Below are 18,460 nucleotides of genomic sequence, written 5' to 3' on the forward strand. Positions count from 1 at the left end.
GTGCTCTGACTGAAGGCTGCAGGCCCGATGCAGAGACAGACAGAGAGTATACTGTAGTGTGGTGCTCTGACTGAAGGCTGCAGGCCCGATGCAGAGACAGACAGACAGGATACTGTAGTGTGGTGCTCTGACTGAAGGCTGCAGGCCCGATGCAGAGACAGACAGACAGGATACTGTAGTGTGGTGCTCTGACTGAAGGCTGCAGGCCCGATGCAGAGACAGACAGAGAGGATACTGTAGTGTGGTGCTCTGACTGAAGGCTGCAGGCCCGATGCAGAGACAGACAGAGAGTATACTGTAGTGTGGTGCTCTGACTGAAGGCTGCAGGCCCGATGCAGAGACAGACAGAGAGTATACTGTAGTGTGGTGCTCTGACTGAAGGCTGCAGGCCCGATGCAGAGACAGACAGAGAGGATACTGTAGTGTGGTGCTCTGACTGAAGGCTGCAGGCCCGATGCAGAGACAGACAGAGAGTATACTGTAGTGTGGTGCTCTGACTGAAGGCTGCAGGCCCGATGCAGAGACAGACAGACAGGATACTGTAGTGTGGTGCTCTGACTGAAGGCTGCAGGCCCGATGCAGAGACAGACAGACAGGATACTGTAGTGTGGTGCTCTGACTGAAGGCTGCAGGCCCGATGCAGAGACAGACAGAGAGGATACTGTAGTGTGGTGCTCTGACTGAAGGCTGCAGGCCCGATGCAGAGACAGACAGAGAGGATACTGTAGTGTGGTGCTCTGACTGAAGGCTGCAGGCCCGATGCAGAGACAGACAGAGAGGATACTGTAGTGTGGTGCTCTGACTGAAGGCTGCAGGCCCGATGCAGAGACAGACAGAGAGGATACTGTAGTGTGGTGCTCTGACTGAAGGCTGCAGGCCCGATGCAGAGACAGACAGAGAGGATACTGTAGTGTGGTGCTCTGACTGAAGGCTGCAGGCCCGATGCAGAGACAGACAGAGAGGATACTGTAGTGTGGTGCTCTGACTGAAGGCTGCAGGCCCGATGCAGAGACAGACAGAGAGGATACTGTAGTGTGGTGCTCTGACTGAAGGCTGCAGGCCCGATGCAGAGACAGACAGAGAGGATACTGTAGTGTGGTGCTCTGACTGAAGGCTGCAGGCCCGATGCAGAGACAGACAGAGAGTATACTGTAGTGTGGTGCTCTGACTGAAGGCTGCAGGCCCGATGTAGAGACAGACAGAGAGGATACTGTAGTGTGGTGCTCTGACTGAAGGCTGCAGGCCCGATGCAGAGACAGACAGAGAGGATACTGTAGTGTGGTGCTCTGACTGAAGGCTGCAGGCCCGATGCAGAGACAGACAGAGAGGATACTGTAGTGTGGTGCTCTGACTGAAGGCTGCAGGCCCGATGCAGAGACAGACAGAGAGGATACTGTAGTGTGGTGCTCTGACTGAAGGCTGCAGGCCCGATGCAGAGACAGACAGAGAGGATACTGTAGTGTGGTGCTCTGACTGAAGGCTGCAGGCCCGATGCAGAGACAGACAGAGAGTATACTGTAGTGTGGTGCTCTGACTGAAGGCTGCAGGCCCGATGCAGAGACAGACAGAGAGGATACTGTAGTGTGGTGCTCTGACTGAAGGCTGCAGGCCCGATGCAGAGACAGACAGACAGGATACTGTAGTGTGGTGCTCTGACTGAAGGCTGCAGGCCCGATGCAGAGACAGACAGACAGGATACTGTAGTGTGGTGCTCTGACTGAAGGCTGCAGGCCCGATGCAGAGACAGACAGACAGGATACTGTAGTGTGGTGCTCTGACTGAAGGCTGCAGGCCCGATGCAGAGACAGACAGAGAGGATACTGTAGTGTGGTGCTCTGACTGAAGGCTGCAGGCCCGATGCAGAGGCAGACAGAGAGGATACTGTAGTGTGGTGCTCTGACTGAAGGCTGCAGGCCCGATGCAGAGACAGACAGACAGAGAGGATACTGTAGTGTGGTGCTCTGACTGAAGGCTGCAGGCCCGATGCAGAGACAGACAGAGAGGATACTGTAGTGTGGTGCTCTGACTGAAGGATGCAGGCCCGATGCAGAGACAGACAGAGAGGATACTGTAGTGTGGTGCTCTGACTGAAGGCTGCAGGCCCGATGCAGAGACAGACAGAGAGGATACTGTAGTGTGGTGCTCTGACTGAAGGCTGCAGGCCCGATGCAGAGACAGACAGAGAGGATACTGTAGTGTGGTGCTCTGACTGAAGGCTGCAGGCCCGATGCAGAGACAGACAGACAGGATACTGTAGTGTGGTGCTCTGACTGAAGGCTGCAGGCCCGATGCAGAGACAGACAGAGAGGATACTGTAGTGTGGTGCTCTGACTGAAGGCTGCAGGCCCGATGCAGAGACAGACAGAGAGGATACTGTAGTGTGGTGCTCTGACTGAAGGCTGCAGGCCCGATGCAGAGACAGACAGAGAGGATACTGTAGTGTGGTGCTCTGACTGAAGGCTGCAGGCCCGATGCAGAGACAGACAGAGAGGATACTGTAGTGTGGTGCTCTGACTGAAGGCTGCAGGCCCGATGCAGAGACAGACAGAGAGGATACTGTAGTGTGGTGCTCTGACTGAAGGCTGCAGGCCCAATGCAGAGACAGACAGAGAGGATACTGTAGTGTGGTGCTCTGACTGAAGGCTGCAGGCCCGATGCAGAGACAGACAGAGAGGATACTGTAGTGTGGTGCTCTGACTGAAGGCTGCAGGCCCGATGCAGAGACAGACAGAGAGTATACTGTAGTGTGGTGCTCTGACTGAAGGCTGCAGGCCCGATGCAGAGACAGACAGACAGGATACTGTAGTGTGGTGCTCTGACTGAAGGCTGCAGGCCCGATGCAGAGACAGACAGACAGGATACTGTAGTGTGGTGCTCTGACTGAAGGCTGCAGGCCCGATGCAGAGACAGACAGAGAGGATACTGTAGTGTGGTGCTCTGACTGAAGGCTGCAGGCCCGATGCAGAGACAGACAGAGAGTATACTGTAGTGTGGTGCTCTGACTGAAGGCTGCAGGCCCGATGCAGAGACAGACAGAGAGGATACTGTAGTGTGGTGCTCTGACTGAAGGCTGCAGGCCCGATGCAGAGACAGACAGAGAGGATACTGTAGTGTGGTGCTCTGACTGAAGGCTGCAGGCCCGATGCAGAGACAGACAGAGAGTATACTGTAGTGTGGTGCTCTGACTGAAGGCTGCAGGCCCGATGCAGAGACAGACAGACAGGATACTGTAGTGTGGTGCTCTGACTGAAGGCTGCAGGCCCGATGCAGAGACAGACAGACAGGATACTGTAGTGTGGTGCTCTGACTGAAGGCTGCAGGCCCGATGCAGAGACAGACAGAGAGGATACTGTAGTGTGGTGCTCTGACTGAAGGCTGCAGGCCCGATGCAGAGACAGACAGAGAGGATACTGTAGTGTGGTGCTCTGACTGAAGGCTGCAGGCCCGATGCAGAGACAGACAGAGAGGATACTGTAGTGTGGTGCTCTGACTGAAGGCTGCAGGCCCGATGCAGAGACAGACAGAGAGGATACTGTAGTGTGGTGCTCTGACTGAAGGCTGCAGGCCCGATGCAGAGACAGACAGAGAGGATACTGTAGTGTGGTGCTCTGACTGAAGGCTGCAGGCCCGATGTAGAGACAGACAGAGAGGATACTGTAGTGTGGTGCTCTGACTGAAGGCTGCAGGCCCGATGCAGAGACAGACAGAGAGGATACTGTAGTGTGGTGCTCTGACTGAAGGCTGCAGGCCCGATGCAGAGACAGACAGAGAGGATACTGTAGTGTGGTGCTCTGACTGAAGGCTGCAGGCCCGATGCAGAGACAGACAGAGAGGATACTGTAGTGTGGTGCTCTGACTGAAGGCTGCAGGCCCGATGCAGAGACAGACAGAGAGGATACTGTAGTGTGGTGCTCTGACTGAAGGCTGCAGGCCCGATGCAGAGACAGACAGAGAGTATACTGTAGTGTGGTGCTCTGACTGAAGGCTGCAGGCCCGATGCAGAGACAGACAGAGAGGATACTGTAGTGTGGTGCTCTGACTGAAGGCTGCAGGCCCGATGCAGAGACAGACAGACAGGATACTGTAGTGTGGTGCTCTGACTGAAGGCTGCAGGCCCGATGCAGAGACAGACAGACAGGATACTGTAGTGTGGTGCTCTGACTGAAGGCTGCAGGCCCGATGCAGAGACAGACAGACAGGATACTGTAGTGTGGTGCTCTGACTGAAGGCTGCAGGCCCGATGCAGAGACAGACAGAGAGGATACTGTAGTGTGGTGCTCTGACTGAAGGCTGCAGGCCCGATGCAGAGGCAGACAGAGAGGATACTGTAGTGTGGTGCTCTGACTGAAGGCTGCAGGCCCGATGCAGAGACAGACAGACAGAGAGGATACTGTAGTGTGGTGCTCTGACTGAAGGCTGCAGGCCCGATGCAGAGACAGACAGAGAGGATACTGTAGTGTGGTGCTCTGACTGAAGGATGCAGGCCCGATGCAGAGACAGACAGAGAGGATACTGTAGTGTGGTGCTCTGACTGAAGGCTGCAGGCCCGATGCAGAGACAGACAGAGAGGATACTGTAGTGTGGTGCTCTGACTGAAGGCTGCAGGCCCGATGCAGAGACAGACAGAGAGGATACTGTAGTGTGGTGCTCTGACTGAAGGCTGCAGGCCCGATGCAGAGACAGACAGACAGGATACTGTAGTGTGGTGCTCTGACTGAAGGCTGCAGGCCCGATGCAGAGACAGACAGAGAGGATACTGTAGTGTGGTGCTCTGACTGAAGGCTGCAGGCCCGATGCAGAGACAGACAGAGAGGATACTGTAGTGTGGTGCTCTGACTGAAGGCTGCAGGCCCGATGCAGAGACAGACAGAGAGGATACTGTAGTGTGGTGCTCTGACTGAAGGCTGCAGGCCCGATGCAGAGACAGACAGAGAGGATACTGTAGTGTGGTGCTCTGACTGAAGGCTGCAGGCCCGATGCAGAGACAGACAGAGAGGATACTGTAGTGTGGTGCTCTGACTGAAGGCTGCAGGCCCGATGCAGAGACAGACAGAGAGGATACTGTAGTGTGGTGCTCTGACTGAAGGCTGCAGGCCCGATGCAGAGACAGACAGAGAGGATACTGTAGTGTGGTGCTCTGACTGAAGGCTGCAGGCCCGATGCAGAGACAGACAGAGAGGATACTGTAGTGTGGTGCTCTGACTGAAGGCTGCAGGCCCGATGCAGAGACAGACAGAGAGGATACTGTAGTGTGGTGCTCTGACTGAAGGCTGCAGGCCCGATGCAGAGACAGACAGAGAGTATACTGTAGTGTGGTGCTCTGACTGAAGGCTGCAGGCCCGATGCAGAGACAGACAGAGAGGATACTGTAGTGTGGTGCTCTGACTGAAGGCTGCAGGCCCGATGCAGAGACAGACAGACAGGATACTGTAGTGTGGTGCTCTGACTGAAGGCTGCAGGCCCGATGCAGAGACAGACAGACAGGATACTGTAGTGTGGTGCTCTGACTGAAGGCTGCAGGCCCGATGCAGAGACAGACAGACAGGATACTGTAGTGTGGTGCTCTGACTGAAGGCTGCAGGCCCGATGCAGAGACAGACAGACAGGATACTGTAGTGTGGTGCTCTGACTGAAGGCTGCAGGCCCGATGCAGAGACAGACAGAGAGGATACTGTAGTGTGGTGCTCTGACTGAAGGCTGCAGGCCCGATGCAGAGGCAGACAGAGAGGATACTGTAGTGTGGTGCTCTGACTGAAGGCTGCAGGCCCGATGCAGAGACAGACAGACAGAGAGGATACTGTAGTGTGGTGCTCTGACTGAAGGCTGCAGGCCCGATGCAGAGACAGACAGAGAGGATACTGTAGTGTGGTGCTCTGACTGAAGGATGCAGGCCCGATGCAGAGACAGACAGAGAGGATACTGTAGTGTGGTGCTCTGACTGAAGGCTGCAGGCCCGATGCAGAGACAGACAGAGAGGATACTGTAGTGTGGTGCTCTGACTGAAGGCTGCAGGCCCGATGCAGAGACAGACAGAGAGGATACTGTAGTGTGGTGCTCTGACTGAAGGCTGCAGGCCCGATGCAGAGACAGACAGACAGGATACTGTAGTGTGGTGCTCTGACTGAAGGCTGCAGGCCCGATGCAGAGACAGACAGAGAGGATACTGTAGTGTGGTGCTCTGACTGAAGGCTGCAGGCCCGATGCAGAGACAGACAGAGAGGATACTGTAGTGTGGTGCTCTGACTGAAGGCTGCAGGCCCGATGCAGAGACAGACAGAGAGGATACTGTAGTGTGGTGCTCTGACTGAAGGCTGCAGGCCCGATGCAGAGACAGACAGAGAGGATACTGTAGTGTGGTGCTCTGACTGAAGGCTGCAGGCCCGATGCAGAGACAGACAGAGAGGATACTGTAGTGTGGTGCTCTGACTGAAGGCTGCAGGCCCGATGCAGAGACAGACAGAGAGGATACTGTAGTGTGGTGCTCTGACTGAAGGCTGCAGGCCCGATGCAGAGACAGACAGAGAGGATACTGTAGTGTGGTGCTCTGACTGAAGGCTGCAGGCCCGATGCAGAGACAGACAGAGAGGATACTGTAGTGTGGTGCTCTGACTGAAGGCTGCAGGCCCGATGCAGAGACAGACAGAGAGGATACTGTAGTGTGGTGCTCTGACTGAAGGCTGCAGGCCCGATGCAGAGACAGACAGAGAGTATACTGTAGTGTGGTGCTCTGACTGAAGGCTGCAGGCCCGATGCAGAGACAGACAGAGAGGATACTGTAGTGTGGTGCTCTGACTGAAGGCTGCAGGCCCGATGCAGAGACAGACAGACAGGATACTGTAGTGTGGTGCTCTGACTGAAGGCTGCAGGCCCGATGCAGAGACAGACAGACAGGATACTGTAGTGTGGTGCTCTGACTGAAGGCTGCAGGCCCGATGCAGAGACAGACAGACAGGATACTGTAGTGTGGTGCTCTGACTGAAGGCTGCAGGCCCGATGCAGAGACAGACAGAGAGGATACTGTAGTGTGGTGCTCTGACTGAAGGCTGCAGGCCCGATGCAGAGGCAGACAGAGAGGATACTGTAGTGTGGTGCTCTGACTGAAGGCTGCAGGCCCGATGCAGAGACAGACAGACAGAGAGGATACTGTAGTGTGGTGCTCTGACTGAAGGCTGCAGGCCCGATGCAGAGACAGACAGAGAGGATACTGTAGTGTGGTGCTCTGACTGAAGGATGCAGGCCCGATGCAGAGACAGACAGAGAGGATACTGTAGTGTGGTGCTCTGACTGAAGGCTGCAGGCCCGATGCAGAGACAGACAGAGAGGATACTGTAGTGTGGTGCTCTGACTGAAGGCTGCAGGCCCGATGCAGAGACAGACAGAGAGGATACTGTAGTGTGGTGCTCTGACTGAAGGCTGCAGGCCCGATGCAGAGACAGACAGACAGGATACTGTAGTGTGGTGCTCTGACTGAAGGCTGCAGGCCCGATGCAGAGACAGACAGAGAGGATACTGTAGTGTGGTGCTCTGACTGAAGGCTGCAGGCCCGATGCAGAGACAGACAGAGAGGATACTGTAGTGTGGTGCTCTGACTGAAGGCTGCAGGCCCGATGCAGAGACAGACAGAGAGGATACTGTAGTGTGGTGCTCTGACTGAAGGCTGCAGGCCCGATGCAGAGACAGACAGAGAGGATACTGTAGTGTGGTGCTCTGACTGAAGGCTGCAGGCCCGATGCAGAGACAGACAGAGAGGATACTGTAGTGTGGTGCTCTGACTGAAGGCTGCAGGCCCGATGCAGAGACAGACAGAGAGGATACTGTAGTGTGGTGCTCTGACTGAAGGCTGCAGGCCCGATGCAGAGACAGACAGAGAGGATACTGTAGTGTGGTGCTCTGACTGAAGGCTGCAGGCCCGATGCAGAGACAGACAGAGAGGATACTGTAGTGTGGTGCTCTGACTGAAGGCTGCAGGCCCGATGCAGAGACAGACAGAGAGGATACTGTAGTGTGGTGCTCTGACTGAAGGCTGCAGGCCCAATGCAGAGACAGACAGAGAGGATACTGTAGTGTGGTGCTCTGACTGAAGGCTGCAGGCCCGATGCAGAGACAGACAGAGAGGATACTGTAGTGTGGTGCTCTGACTGAAGGCTGCAGGCCCGATGCAGAGACAGACAGAGAGTATACTGTAGTGTGGTGCTCTGACTGAAGGCTGCAGGCCCGATGGGGCCGTGGGAAACATAATCCCTCTGCTCTCCTCCTCAGTCTCTCTCTCTCTCTCTCTCTCTCTGTACTCTCCTCTCATCCTTTTATTGTTTCCTCTGCTGTGTATCAATACAATTAGAGAGAGTCTGTCACTTGTTCCATGGTCCTTCTGGTGTCACCAAGTCTTTGAAGCCTGAGGCTGGTGGTGGGAGGAGAGGAGAGACAGAAGGGAGCGAGGCCAAACCAAAGCAGCTTTCTCTCCTCACCTATTGTTTCTCCGTCTGACTAGTCTCTCAGGAATACAACACTGAGTCTCTCTCAGGAATACAACTCGGAGTCTCTCTCAGGAATACAACACTGAGTCTCTCTCAGGAATACAGCACTGAGTCTCTCTCAGGAATACAACACTGAGTCTCTCAGGAATACAACACTGAGTCTCTCTCAGGAATACAACACTGAGTCTCTCTCAGGAATACAACACTGAGTCTCTCTCAGGAATACAACACTGAGTCTCTCTCTCAGGAATACAACTCTGAGTCTCAGGAATACAACTCTGAGTCTCTCTCAGAAATACAACACTTAGTCTCTCTCAGGAATACAACTCTGAGTCTCTCAGTAATACAACACTGAGTCTCTCTCAGGAATACAACACTGAGTCTCTCAGGAATACAACTGAGTCTCTCTCTCTCTCTCTCTCTCTCTCTCTCTCTCTCTCTCTCAGGAAAACAACTCTGAGTCTCTCTCTCTCTCTCTCTCTCTCTCTCAATTCAATTCAATTCAATTCAAGGGCTTTATTGGCATGGGAAACATGTGTTAACATTGCCAAAGCAAGTGAGGTAGACAACATACAAAGTGAAAATATAAAGTGAAAAACAACAAAAATTAACAGTAAACATTACACATACAGAGGTCTCTCTCTCTCTCAGGAATACAACTCTGAGTCTCTCTCTCAGAAAACAACACTGAGTCTCTCTCAGGAATACAACACTGAGTCTCTCTCTCTCTCTCTCTCTCTCTCTCTCTCAGGAATACAACTCTGAGTCTCTCTCTCAGAAAACAACACTGAGTCTCTCTCAGGAAAACAACACTGAGTCTCCCTCTCAGGATAACAACACTGAGATAGGCCTCAATAATGGTTTAGTCCACTGAGACGGGCGTGAATCAGACAGGCGTGAATCAGACAGGCGTGACCCAGACAGACGTGAATCAGACAGGCGTGAATCAGACAGGCGTGAATCAGACAGGCGTGAATCAGACAGGCGTGAATCTGCACTGACTCTATCTACACTGACTCTATCTACACTGACTCTATCTACACTGACTCTATCTACACTGACTCTATCTACACTGACTCTATCTGAACTGACTCTATCTGCACTGACTCTATCTACACTGACTCTATCTACACTGACTCTATCTGCACTGACTCTATCTACACTGACTCTATCTGCACTGACTATATCTGCACTGACTCTATCTGCACTGACTCTATCTGCACTGACTCTATCTGCACTGACTCTATCTACACTGACTCTATCTGCACTGACTATATCTACACTGACTCTATCTACACTGACTCTATCTGCACTGACTCTATCTACACTGACTCTATCTGCACTGACTCTATCGGCACTGACTCTATCTGCACTGACTCTATCTGCACTGACTCTATCTGCACTGACTCTATCTGCACTGACTCTATCTACACTGACTCTATCTGCACTGACTCTATCTGCACTGACTCTATCTACACTGACTCTATCTACACTGACTCTATCTGCACTGACTCTATCTACACTGACTCTATCTGCACTGACTATATCTACACTGACTCTATCTACACTGACTCTATCTGCACTGACTCTATCTACACTGACTCTATCTGCACTGACTCTATCTGCACTGACTCTATCTGCACTGACTCTATCTGCACTGACTCTATCTGCACTGACTCTATCTGCACTGACTCTATCTACACTGACTCTATCTGCACTGACTCTATCTGCACTGACTCTATCTGCACTGACTCTATCTGCACTGACTCTATCTGCACTGAATCTATCTGCACTGACTCTATCTGCACTGACTCTTGTGTTATTATTGTTCTTTAAACTAATACGTTTTAACTGTATTGTTTTGGAGGATTCATAAGTATTTCACGTTTTTTGCATGTGCCGAGTAAGATTCCTCTAGTTAACATCATTACAGTAGGGTAGAGTTGTCCTCTAGTTAAGATCAGTACAGTAGGGTAGAGTTGTCCTCTAGTTAACATCAGTATAGTTGTCCTCTCGTTAACATCAGTGCAGTAGGGTAGAGTTGTCCTCTAGTTAACATCAGTACAGTAGGGTAGAGTTGTCCTCTAGTTAACATCAGTACAGTAGGGTAGAGTTGTCCTCTAGTTAACATCAGTACAGTAGGCTAGAGTTGTCCTCTAGTTAACATCAGTACAGTAGGGTAGAGTTGTCCTCTAGTTAACATCAGTACAGTAGGGTAGAGTTGTCCTCTAGTTAACATCAGTACAGTAGGGTAGAGTTGTCCTCTAGTTAACATCAGTACAGTAGAGTAGAGTTGTCCTCTAGTTAACATCAGTACAGTAGAGTAGAGTTGTCCTCTAGTTAACATCAGTACAGTAGGGTAGAGTTGTCCTCTAGTTAACATCAGTACAGTAGGGTAGAGTTGTCCTCTAGTTAACATCAGTACAGTAGGGTAGAGTTGTCCTCTAGTTAACATCAGTACAGTAGGGTAGAGTTGTCCTCTAGTTAACATCAGTACAGTAGGGTAGAGTTGTCCTCTAGTTAACATAAGTACAGTAGGGTAGAGTTGTCCTCTAGTTAACATCAGTACAGTAGAGTAGAGTTGTCCTCTAGTTAAGATCAGTACAGTAGGGTAGAGTTGTCCTCTAGTTAACATCAGTACAGTAGGGTAGAGTTGTCCTCTAGTTAACATCAGTACAGTAGGGTAGAGTTGTCCTCTAGTTAACATCAGTACAGTAGGGTAGAGTTGTCCTCTAGTTAAGATCAGTACAGTAGGGTAGAGTTGTCCTCTTGTTAACATCAGTACAGTAGGGTAGAGTTGTCCTCTAGTTAAGATCAGTACAGTAGGGTAGAGTTGTCCTCTAGTTAACATCAGTACAGTAGGGTAGAGTTGTCCTCTAGTTAACATCAGTACAGTAGGGTAGAGTTGTCCTCTAGTTAACATCAGTACAGTAGGGTAGAGTTGTCCTCTAGTTAACATCAGTACAGTAGGGTAGAGTTGTCCTCTAGTTAACATCAGTACAGTAGGGTAGAGTTGTCCTCTAGTTAAGATCAGTACAGTAGGGTAGAGTTGTCCTCTAGTTAAGATTAGTACAGTAGGGTAGAGTTGTCCTCTCGTTAACATCAGTGCAGTAGGGTAGAGTTGTCCTCTAGTTAAGATCAGTACAGTAGGGTAGAGTTGTCCTCTAGTTAAGATCAGTACAGTAGGGTAGAGTTGTCCTCTAGTTAAGATTAGTACAGTAGGGTAGAGTTGTCCTCTCGTTAACATCAGTGCAGTAGGGTAGAGTTGTCCTCTAGTTAACATCAGTACAGTAGGGTAGAGTTGTCCTCTAGTTAACATCAGTACAGTAGGGTAGAGTTGTCCTCTAGTTAACATCAGTACAGTAGGGTAGAGTTGTCCTCTAGTTAACATCAGTACAGTAGGGTAGAGTTGTCCTCTAGTTAAGATCAGTACAGTAGGGTAGAGTTGTCCTCTAGTTAAGATTAGTACAGTAGGGTAGAGTTGTCCTCTCGTTAACATCAGTGCAGTAGGGTAGAGTTGTCCTCTAGTTAACATCAGTACAGTAGGGTAGAGTTGTCCTCTAGTTAAGATCAGTACAGTAGGGTAGAGTTGTCCTCTAGTTAAGATTAGTACAGTAGGGTAGAGTTGTCCTCTCGTTAACATCAGTGCAGTAGGGTAGAGTTGTCCTCTAGTTAACATCAGTACAGTAGGGTAGAGTTGTCCTCTAGTTAACATCAGTACAGTAGGGTAGAGTTGTCCTCTAGTTAAGATCAGTACAGTAGGGTAGAGTTGTCCTCTAGTTAAGATCAGTACAGTAGGTTATAGTTGCATTCTAGTTAACATCGTATAGTTGTCCTCTAGTTAAGATCAGTACAGTAGGGTGGAGTTGTCCTCTAGTTAAGATCAGTACAGTAGGGTAGAGTTGTCCTCTAGTTAACATCAGTACAGTATGGTAGAGTTGTCCTCTAGTTAAGATCAGTACAGTAGGGTAGAGTTGTCCTCTAGTTAAGATCAGTACAGTAGGGTAGAGTTGTCTTCTAGTTAACATCAGTATAGTTGTCCTCTAGTTAAGATCAGTACAGTAGGGTAGAGTTGTCCTCTAGTTAACATCAGTACAGTAGGGTAGAGTTGTCCTCTAGTTAACATCAGTACAGTAGGGTAGAGTTGTCTTCTAGTTAACATCAGTATAGTTGTCCTCTAGTTAAGATCAGTACAGTAGGGTAGAGTTGTCCTCTAGTTAACATCAGTACAGTATGGTAGAGTTGTCCTCTAGTTAACATCAGTACAGTAGGGTAGAGTTGTCTTCTAGTTAACATCAGTATAGGTGTCCTCTAGTTGTCAACAGTACAGTAGGGTAGAGTTGTCATCTCAGTGAACAGTACCCATCTCAGTGAACAGAACAGGACTCATCTCAGTGAACAGGACAGGACCCGTCTCAGTGAACAGGACTCATCTCAGTGAACAGGACAGGACCCATCTCAGTGAACAGGACAGGACCCGTCTCAGTGAACAGGACAGGACCCATCTCAGTGAACAGGACAGGACTCATCTCAGTGAACAGGACAGGACTCATCTCAGTGAACAGGACAGAACCCATCTCAGTGAACAGGACAGAACCCATCTCAGTGAACAGGACAGGACTCGTCTCAGTGAACAGGACAGGACCCATCTCAGTGAACAGGACAGGACTCATCTCAGTGAACAGAACAGGACTCATCTCAGTGAACAGGACAGGACCCATCTCAGTGAACAGGACAGGACCCATCTCAGTGAACAGGACAGAACCCATCTCAGTGAACAGGACAGGACCCGTCTCAGTGAACAGAACAGGACTCATCTCAGTGAACAGGACAGGACCCATCTCAGTGAACAGGACAGGACCCGTCTCAGTGAACAGGACAGGACCCATCTCAGTGAACAGGACAGGACTCATCTCAGTGAACAGGACAGGACTCATCTCAGTGAACAGGACAGGACTCGTCTCAGTGAACAGGACAGGACCCATCTCAGTGAACAGGACAGGACCCATCTCAGTGAACAGGACAGGACCCGTCTCAGTGAACAGGACAGGATCCATCTCAGTGAACAGGACAGTGAACGTGTGACCACAATAACACAATAGTTGTTTGTCCAGACCTTTGAGTCTGGAAGAAAGGGGTGGATTTTAGAATGGTTTAACGGTTTAGGATTTTTTTTCCTGTATAGATCTGTTCAGTATCTGGTCTCTTAGTTTGGTCAGAAAACTCACCGTCTTTGTTAATGTTGTTGCTGCAGAGTTTAAAACATATATATATTTCTGTCATGTCACATTCTCATGACCCTGATTTGAAAAACGGTGTGAAGCTTTGCTAACGTTGTTGGTCTCTATCTCCATCCCATGATCATGATGTTAATTGTGACGGTGTGATTCCTCTCTCTGATAGGATCCATTTGTCCCTTCGAACCAGTCTTTTGATGCCTCTGTCAGTTGCCCAGCCAGATCAGCTAACACCTCAGCCCAGCTGCCTGTGGTCAACAACGTTATCTATGAGAGATCTAATGGTGAGTTAGCACATACCTGTGCTACTTAGCGTGCTATCACATAGCATGTACATGTTAGCATGTCTACTGTATATCTGACACTGTGCTGGTTAGCATGCTAGCACATAGCATGTACATGTTAGGATGTCTAATGTATATCTGACTCTGTGCTACTGTCAGCATTTTATCCCTCTTCTTCGTCTTTCACGGTTACATTAGTTATTAGTTATATAGCTACAATACCTAGCTACCTTACCTAGCTACACTACCTAGCTTCCTTACCTAGCTACCCTACCTAGCTACAATACCTAGCTACAATACCTAGCTACCTTTACCTAGCTACCTTTACCAAGCTGCATTACCTAGCTACCTTACCTAGCTACCTATACCTAGCTACAATACCTAGCTACCTTTACCTAGCTACCTTTACCAAGCTGCATTACCTAGCTACCTTACCTAGCTACAGTAACTACTTTACCTAGCAGTAGTTCACATGTTTATTCAGAGCACCAACCAGCCAGACAACACAACGTCATGTTTATTCAGAGCACCAACCAGCCAGACAACACAACATCATGTTTATTCAGAGCACCAACCAGCCAGACAACACAACATCATGTTTATTCAGAGCACCAACCAGCCAGACAACACAACATCATGTTTATTCAGAGCACCAACCAGCCAGACAACACAACATCATGTTTATTCAGAGCACCAACCAGCCAGACAACACAACATCATGTTTATTCTTGGATATTATAATATATGTTTTTTATAGTTCTTTCTATCTCAGACCCAACAACTCTTCAATAGAGGCAGAATCTTTGAGAGGTTCTCCCTTACTAGAGGAGATTCAGTTCAAAACATTATCGCTCTGTCTCTGTCTTTGTCTCTGTCTCTGTCTCTGTCTGTCTCTCTCTCTCTCTGTCTGTCCCTCTCTCTGTCTGTCTCTCTCTGTCTCTCTCTCTCTCTGTCTCTCTCTCTCTCTCTCTCTCTCTCTCTGTCTGTCTGTCTCTGTCTCTGTCTCTGTCTGTCTCTCTCTCTGTCTGTCCCTCTCTCTGTCTGTCTCTCTCTGTCTCTCTCTCTCTCTGTCTCTCTCTCTCTCTCTCTCTGTATGTCTGTCTGTCTCTGTCTCTGTCTCTGTCTGTCTCTCTCTGTCTCTGTCTCTGTCTCTCTCTCTCTCTCTCTCTCTGTCTGTCTGTCTCTCTCTCTGTCTGTCTCTCTCTGTCCCTGTCTCTCTCTCTCTCTCTGTCTCTGTCTCTCTCTCTGTCTCTCTCTCTGTCTCTCTGTCTCTCTGTCTGTCTCTGTATGTCTCTCTCTCTCTCTCTCTCTCTCTCTCTCTGTCTCTCTCTGTCTCTCTCTCTGTATCTCCCATCTCTCTCTCTCTCTCTCTGTATATCTCTCTCTCTCTCTCTCTCTCTCTCTCTCTCTGTCTCTCTCTGTCTCTCTCTCTGTATCTCCCATCTCTCTCTCTCTCTCTGTCTCTCTCTCTCTCTCTCTCTCTCTCTCTCTCTCTCTCTCTCTCTCTCTCTCTCTGTCTCTCTGTCTCTCTCTCTCTGTATATATATATCTGTCTTGGTCTGCCTGTATTTACTTTAGTTTTGATTTGGATAAACAGTCCTGACCTTGGAATCGTTAATGTTGATGTAATGAATTGTATCTAGGGCATGTTATTAGCGTACACATTGTAGTGTGCTAGACTACTTAACATTAGTCCCTCTTTGAAATGGCACCCTATTCTCTATATAGTGCACTACTTTTTGAGTAGGGCCCATGGGGCCCTGGTCTAAAGTAGTGCACTATGTAGGGAATAGGGTGCCATCTGAGACATACCGAGTGTCTAATGTAGTTGTCCACATTCAGTATGCATAATACCAAGAGGGTGGTGCAGCACAGTCAGCCAAGTCACAATTAAACACATTTTTACACAGGCATATGTAGAATAATATATTCAAGTAGTTAACGATATCTTACATGATATCTGTTAACCAGATGTCCTAATTTCAAGATCAAACGACCAAAGGAAGGCTGCTTGTGTTAGACATTGTTATTGTTTTTGTAGGCCAAGTCAAATTGAATCTGGTTGGCCAAGTCAAATTGAATCTGGTTGGCCAAGTCAAATGTAATCTGGTTGGCCAAGTCAAATGTAATCTGGTTGGCCAAGTCAAATGGAATCTGGTTGGCCAAGTCAAATTGAATCTGGTTGGCCAAGTCAAATTGAATCTGGTTGGCCAAGTCAAATTGAATCTGGTTGGCCAAGTCAAATTGAATCTGGTTGGCCAAGTCAAATTGAATCTGGTTGGCCAAGTCAAATGGAATCTGGTTGGCCAAGTCAAATGGAATCTGGTTGGCCAAGTCAAATTGAATCTGGTTGGCCAAGTCAAATTGAATCTGGTTGGCCATGTCAAAATGAATCTGGTTGGCCAAGTCAAATTGAATCTGGTTGGCCAAGTCAAATTGAATCTGGTTGGCCAAGTCAAATTGAATCTGGTTGGCCAAGTCAAATTGAATCTGTTTGGCCAAGTCAAATTGAATTTGGTTGGCCAAGTCAAATTGAATTTGGTTGGCCAAGTCAAATTGAATCTGGTTGGCCAAGTCAAATTGAATCTGGTTGGCCAAGTCAAATTGAATTTGGTTGGCCAAGTCAAATTGAATCTGGTTGGCCAAGTCAAATTGAATTTGGTTGGCCAAGTCAAATTGAATTTGGTTGGCCAAGTCAAATTGAATCTGGTTGGCCAAGTCAAATTGAATCTGGTTGGCCATGTCAAATTGAATCTGGCTGGCCATGTCAAATTGAATCTGGTTGGCCAAGTCAATTTGAATTTGGTTGGCCAAGTCAAATTGAATTTGGTTGGCCAAGTCAAATTGAATCTGGTTGGCCAAGTCAAATTGAATCTGGTTGGCCAAGTCAAATTGAATCTGGTTGGCCAAGTCAATTTGAATTTGGTTGGCCATGTCAAATTGAATCTGGTTGGCCAAGTCAAGTTGAGTCTGGTTGACCAAGTCAAAAATGAATTTGGTGGTATTGCTAGCTCTGGTGGTAATCCGGTGGTAATTTGGTAGTAATCTGGTAGTATTGCTAGCTCTTTTGGTAATCTGATGGTAATCTGGTAGTATTGCTAGCTCTGGTAGTAATCTGGTAGTGTTGCTAGCTCTGGTGGTAATCTGGGGGTTTTGCTAGCTCTGCTGGTAATCTGGTGGTATTGTTAAGTGGTAATCTGGTAGTATTGCTAGCTCTTTTGGTAATCTGATGGTAATCTGGTAGTATTGCTAGCTCTGGTAGTAATCTGGTAGTGTTGCTACCTCTGGTGGTAATCTGGTGGTATTGCTAGCTCTGCTGGTAATCTGGTTATGTTGCTAGCTCTGGTGGTAATCTGGTAGTATTGCTAGCTCTGCTGGTAATCTGGTGGTATTGTTAGCTCTTGTGGTAATCTGGTAGTGTTGCTAACTCTGGTGGTAATATTTTGGTATTGTTAGCTCTGGTGGTAATCTGATGGTAATCTGGTGGTATTGTTAGCTCTGGTGGTAATCTGGTGGTATTGTTAGCTATGGTGGTAATCTGGTGGTAATCTGGTGGTATTGTTAGCTCTGGTGGTAATCTGATGTTAATCTGGTGGTAATCTGGTGGTATTGTTAGCTATGGTGGTAATCTGGTGGTAATCTGGTGGTATTGTTAGCTCTGGTGGTAATCTGATGGTATTGTTAGCTATGGTGGTAATCTGGTGGTAATCTGGTGGTATTGTTAGCTCTGGTGGTAATCTGATGTTAATCTGGTGGTAATCTGGTGGTATTGTTAGCTCTGGTGGTAATCTGGTGGTAATCTGGTGGTATTGTTAGCTCTGGTGGTAATCTGGTGGTAATCTGGTGGTATTGTTAGCTCTGGTGGTAATCTGGCATTAAACTGGTGGTATTGTTGGTTCTGGATTTAAAGCCACACTCTGTCATTGGCCCATCTAGAGTGGTTTTAGACCGTTTTCACAGCCCTGAACTTTATCCACATTTGAATTTAAAATGGATTAATTTGAGATTCACTGATTCACACACAATACCCCACAATGTCCAATTAGATTTTTTTAAATACAAATTAATAAACATTTTAAAAATGAAATGTCTTGAGTCAATACGTATTCATCCCCTTTGTTATGGCAAGCCTAAATAAGTCACATAACGTGTATGGCCTCAATCTGTGTGCCATAAAAGAGGTTGACATGGTTTTTGAATGATTATCCCATATCTGTTTCCCGTACGTTGTCTTTAAGGTCCCTCAGTCGAGTAGTGAATTTCAAGCATAGATTCAACAACACAGACCAAGGAGGTTTTCCAATGCCTCTCAAAGAAGAACACCAATTGGTAGATGGGTAAAAAAAAAACTATAATAACACTGAATATCCCTTTGAGCATTATAAAGTTATTAATTACACTTTTGATTGTGTATCAATACACCCAGTCACTACAAAGATAGTGTCCTTCCTAACTCAGTTGCCGG

The 18,460-nt window shown here is 48.5% G+C and overlaps 1 protein-coding gene across 10 annotated transcripts in view; it reads left to right on the top strand.

Moving 5' to 3' along the window:
- Window positions 1-18,460, top strand: part of pard3bb (par-3 family cell polarity regulator beta b) — a 539,900-nt gene that overhangs the window by 193,533 nt on the left and 327,907 nt on the right. For all 10 annotated transcript variants that reach the window (XM_090230480.1, XM_090230482.1, XM_090230481.1 and 7 more), the window contains one exon: window positions 13,878-13,995. In XM_090230480.1, the coding sequence (XP_090086606.1) occupies window positions 13,878-13,995 (118 nt within the window). The remainder of the gene's footprint in view (window positions 1-13,877; window positions 13,996-18,460) is intronic.

This window comes from Oncorhynchus mykiss, chromosome 3 (genome assembly GCF_057628025.1).
Source record: "Oncorhynchus mykiss isolate SJ-2025 chromosome 3, ASM5762802v1, whole genome shotgun sequence".
NCBI classification, from domain to species: Eukaryota; Metazoa; Chordata; class Actinopteri; order Salmoniformes; family Salmonidae; genus Oncorhynchus; species Oncorhynchus mykiss.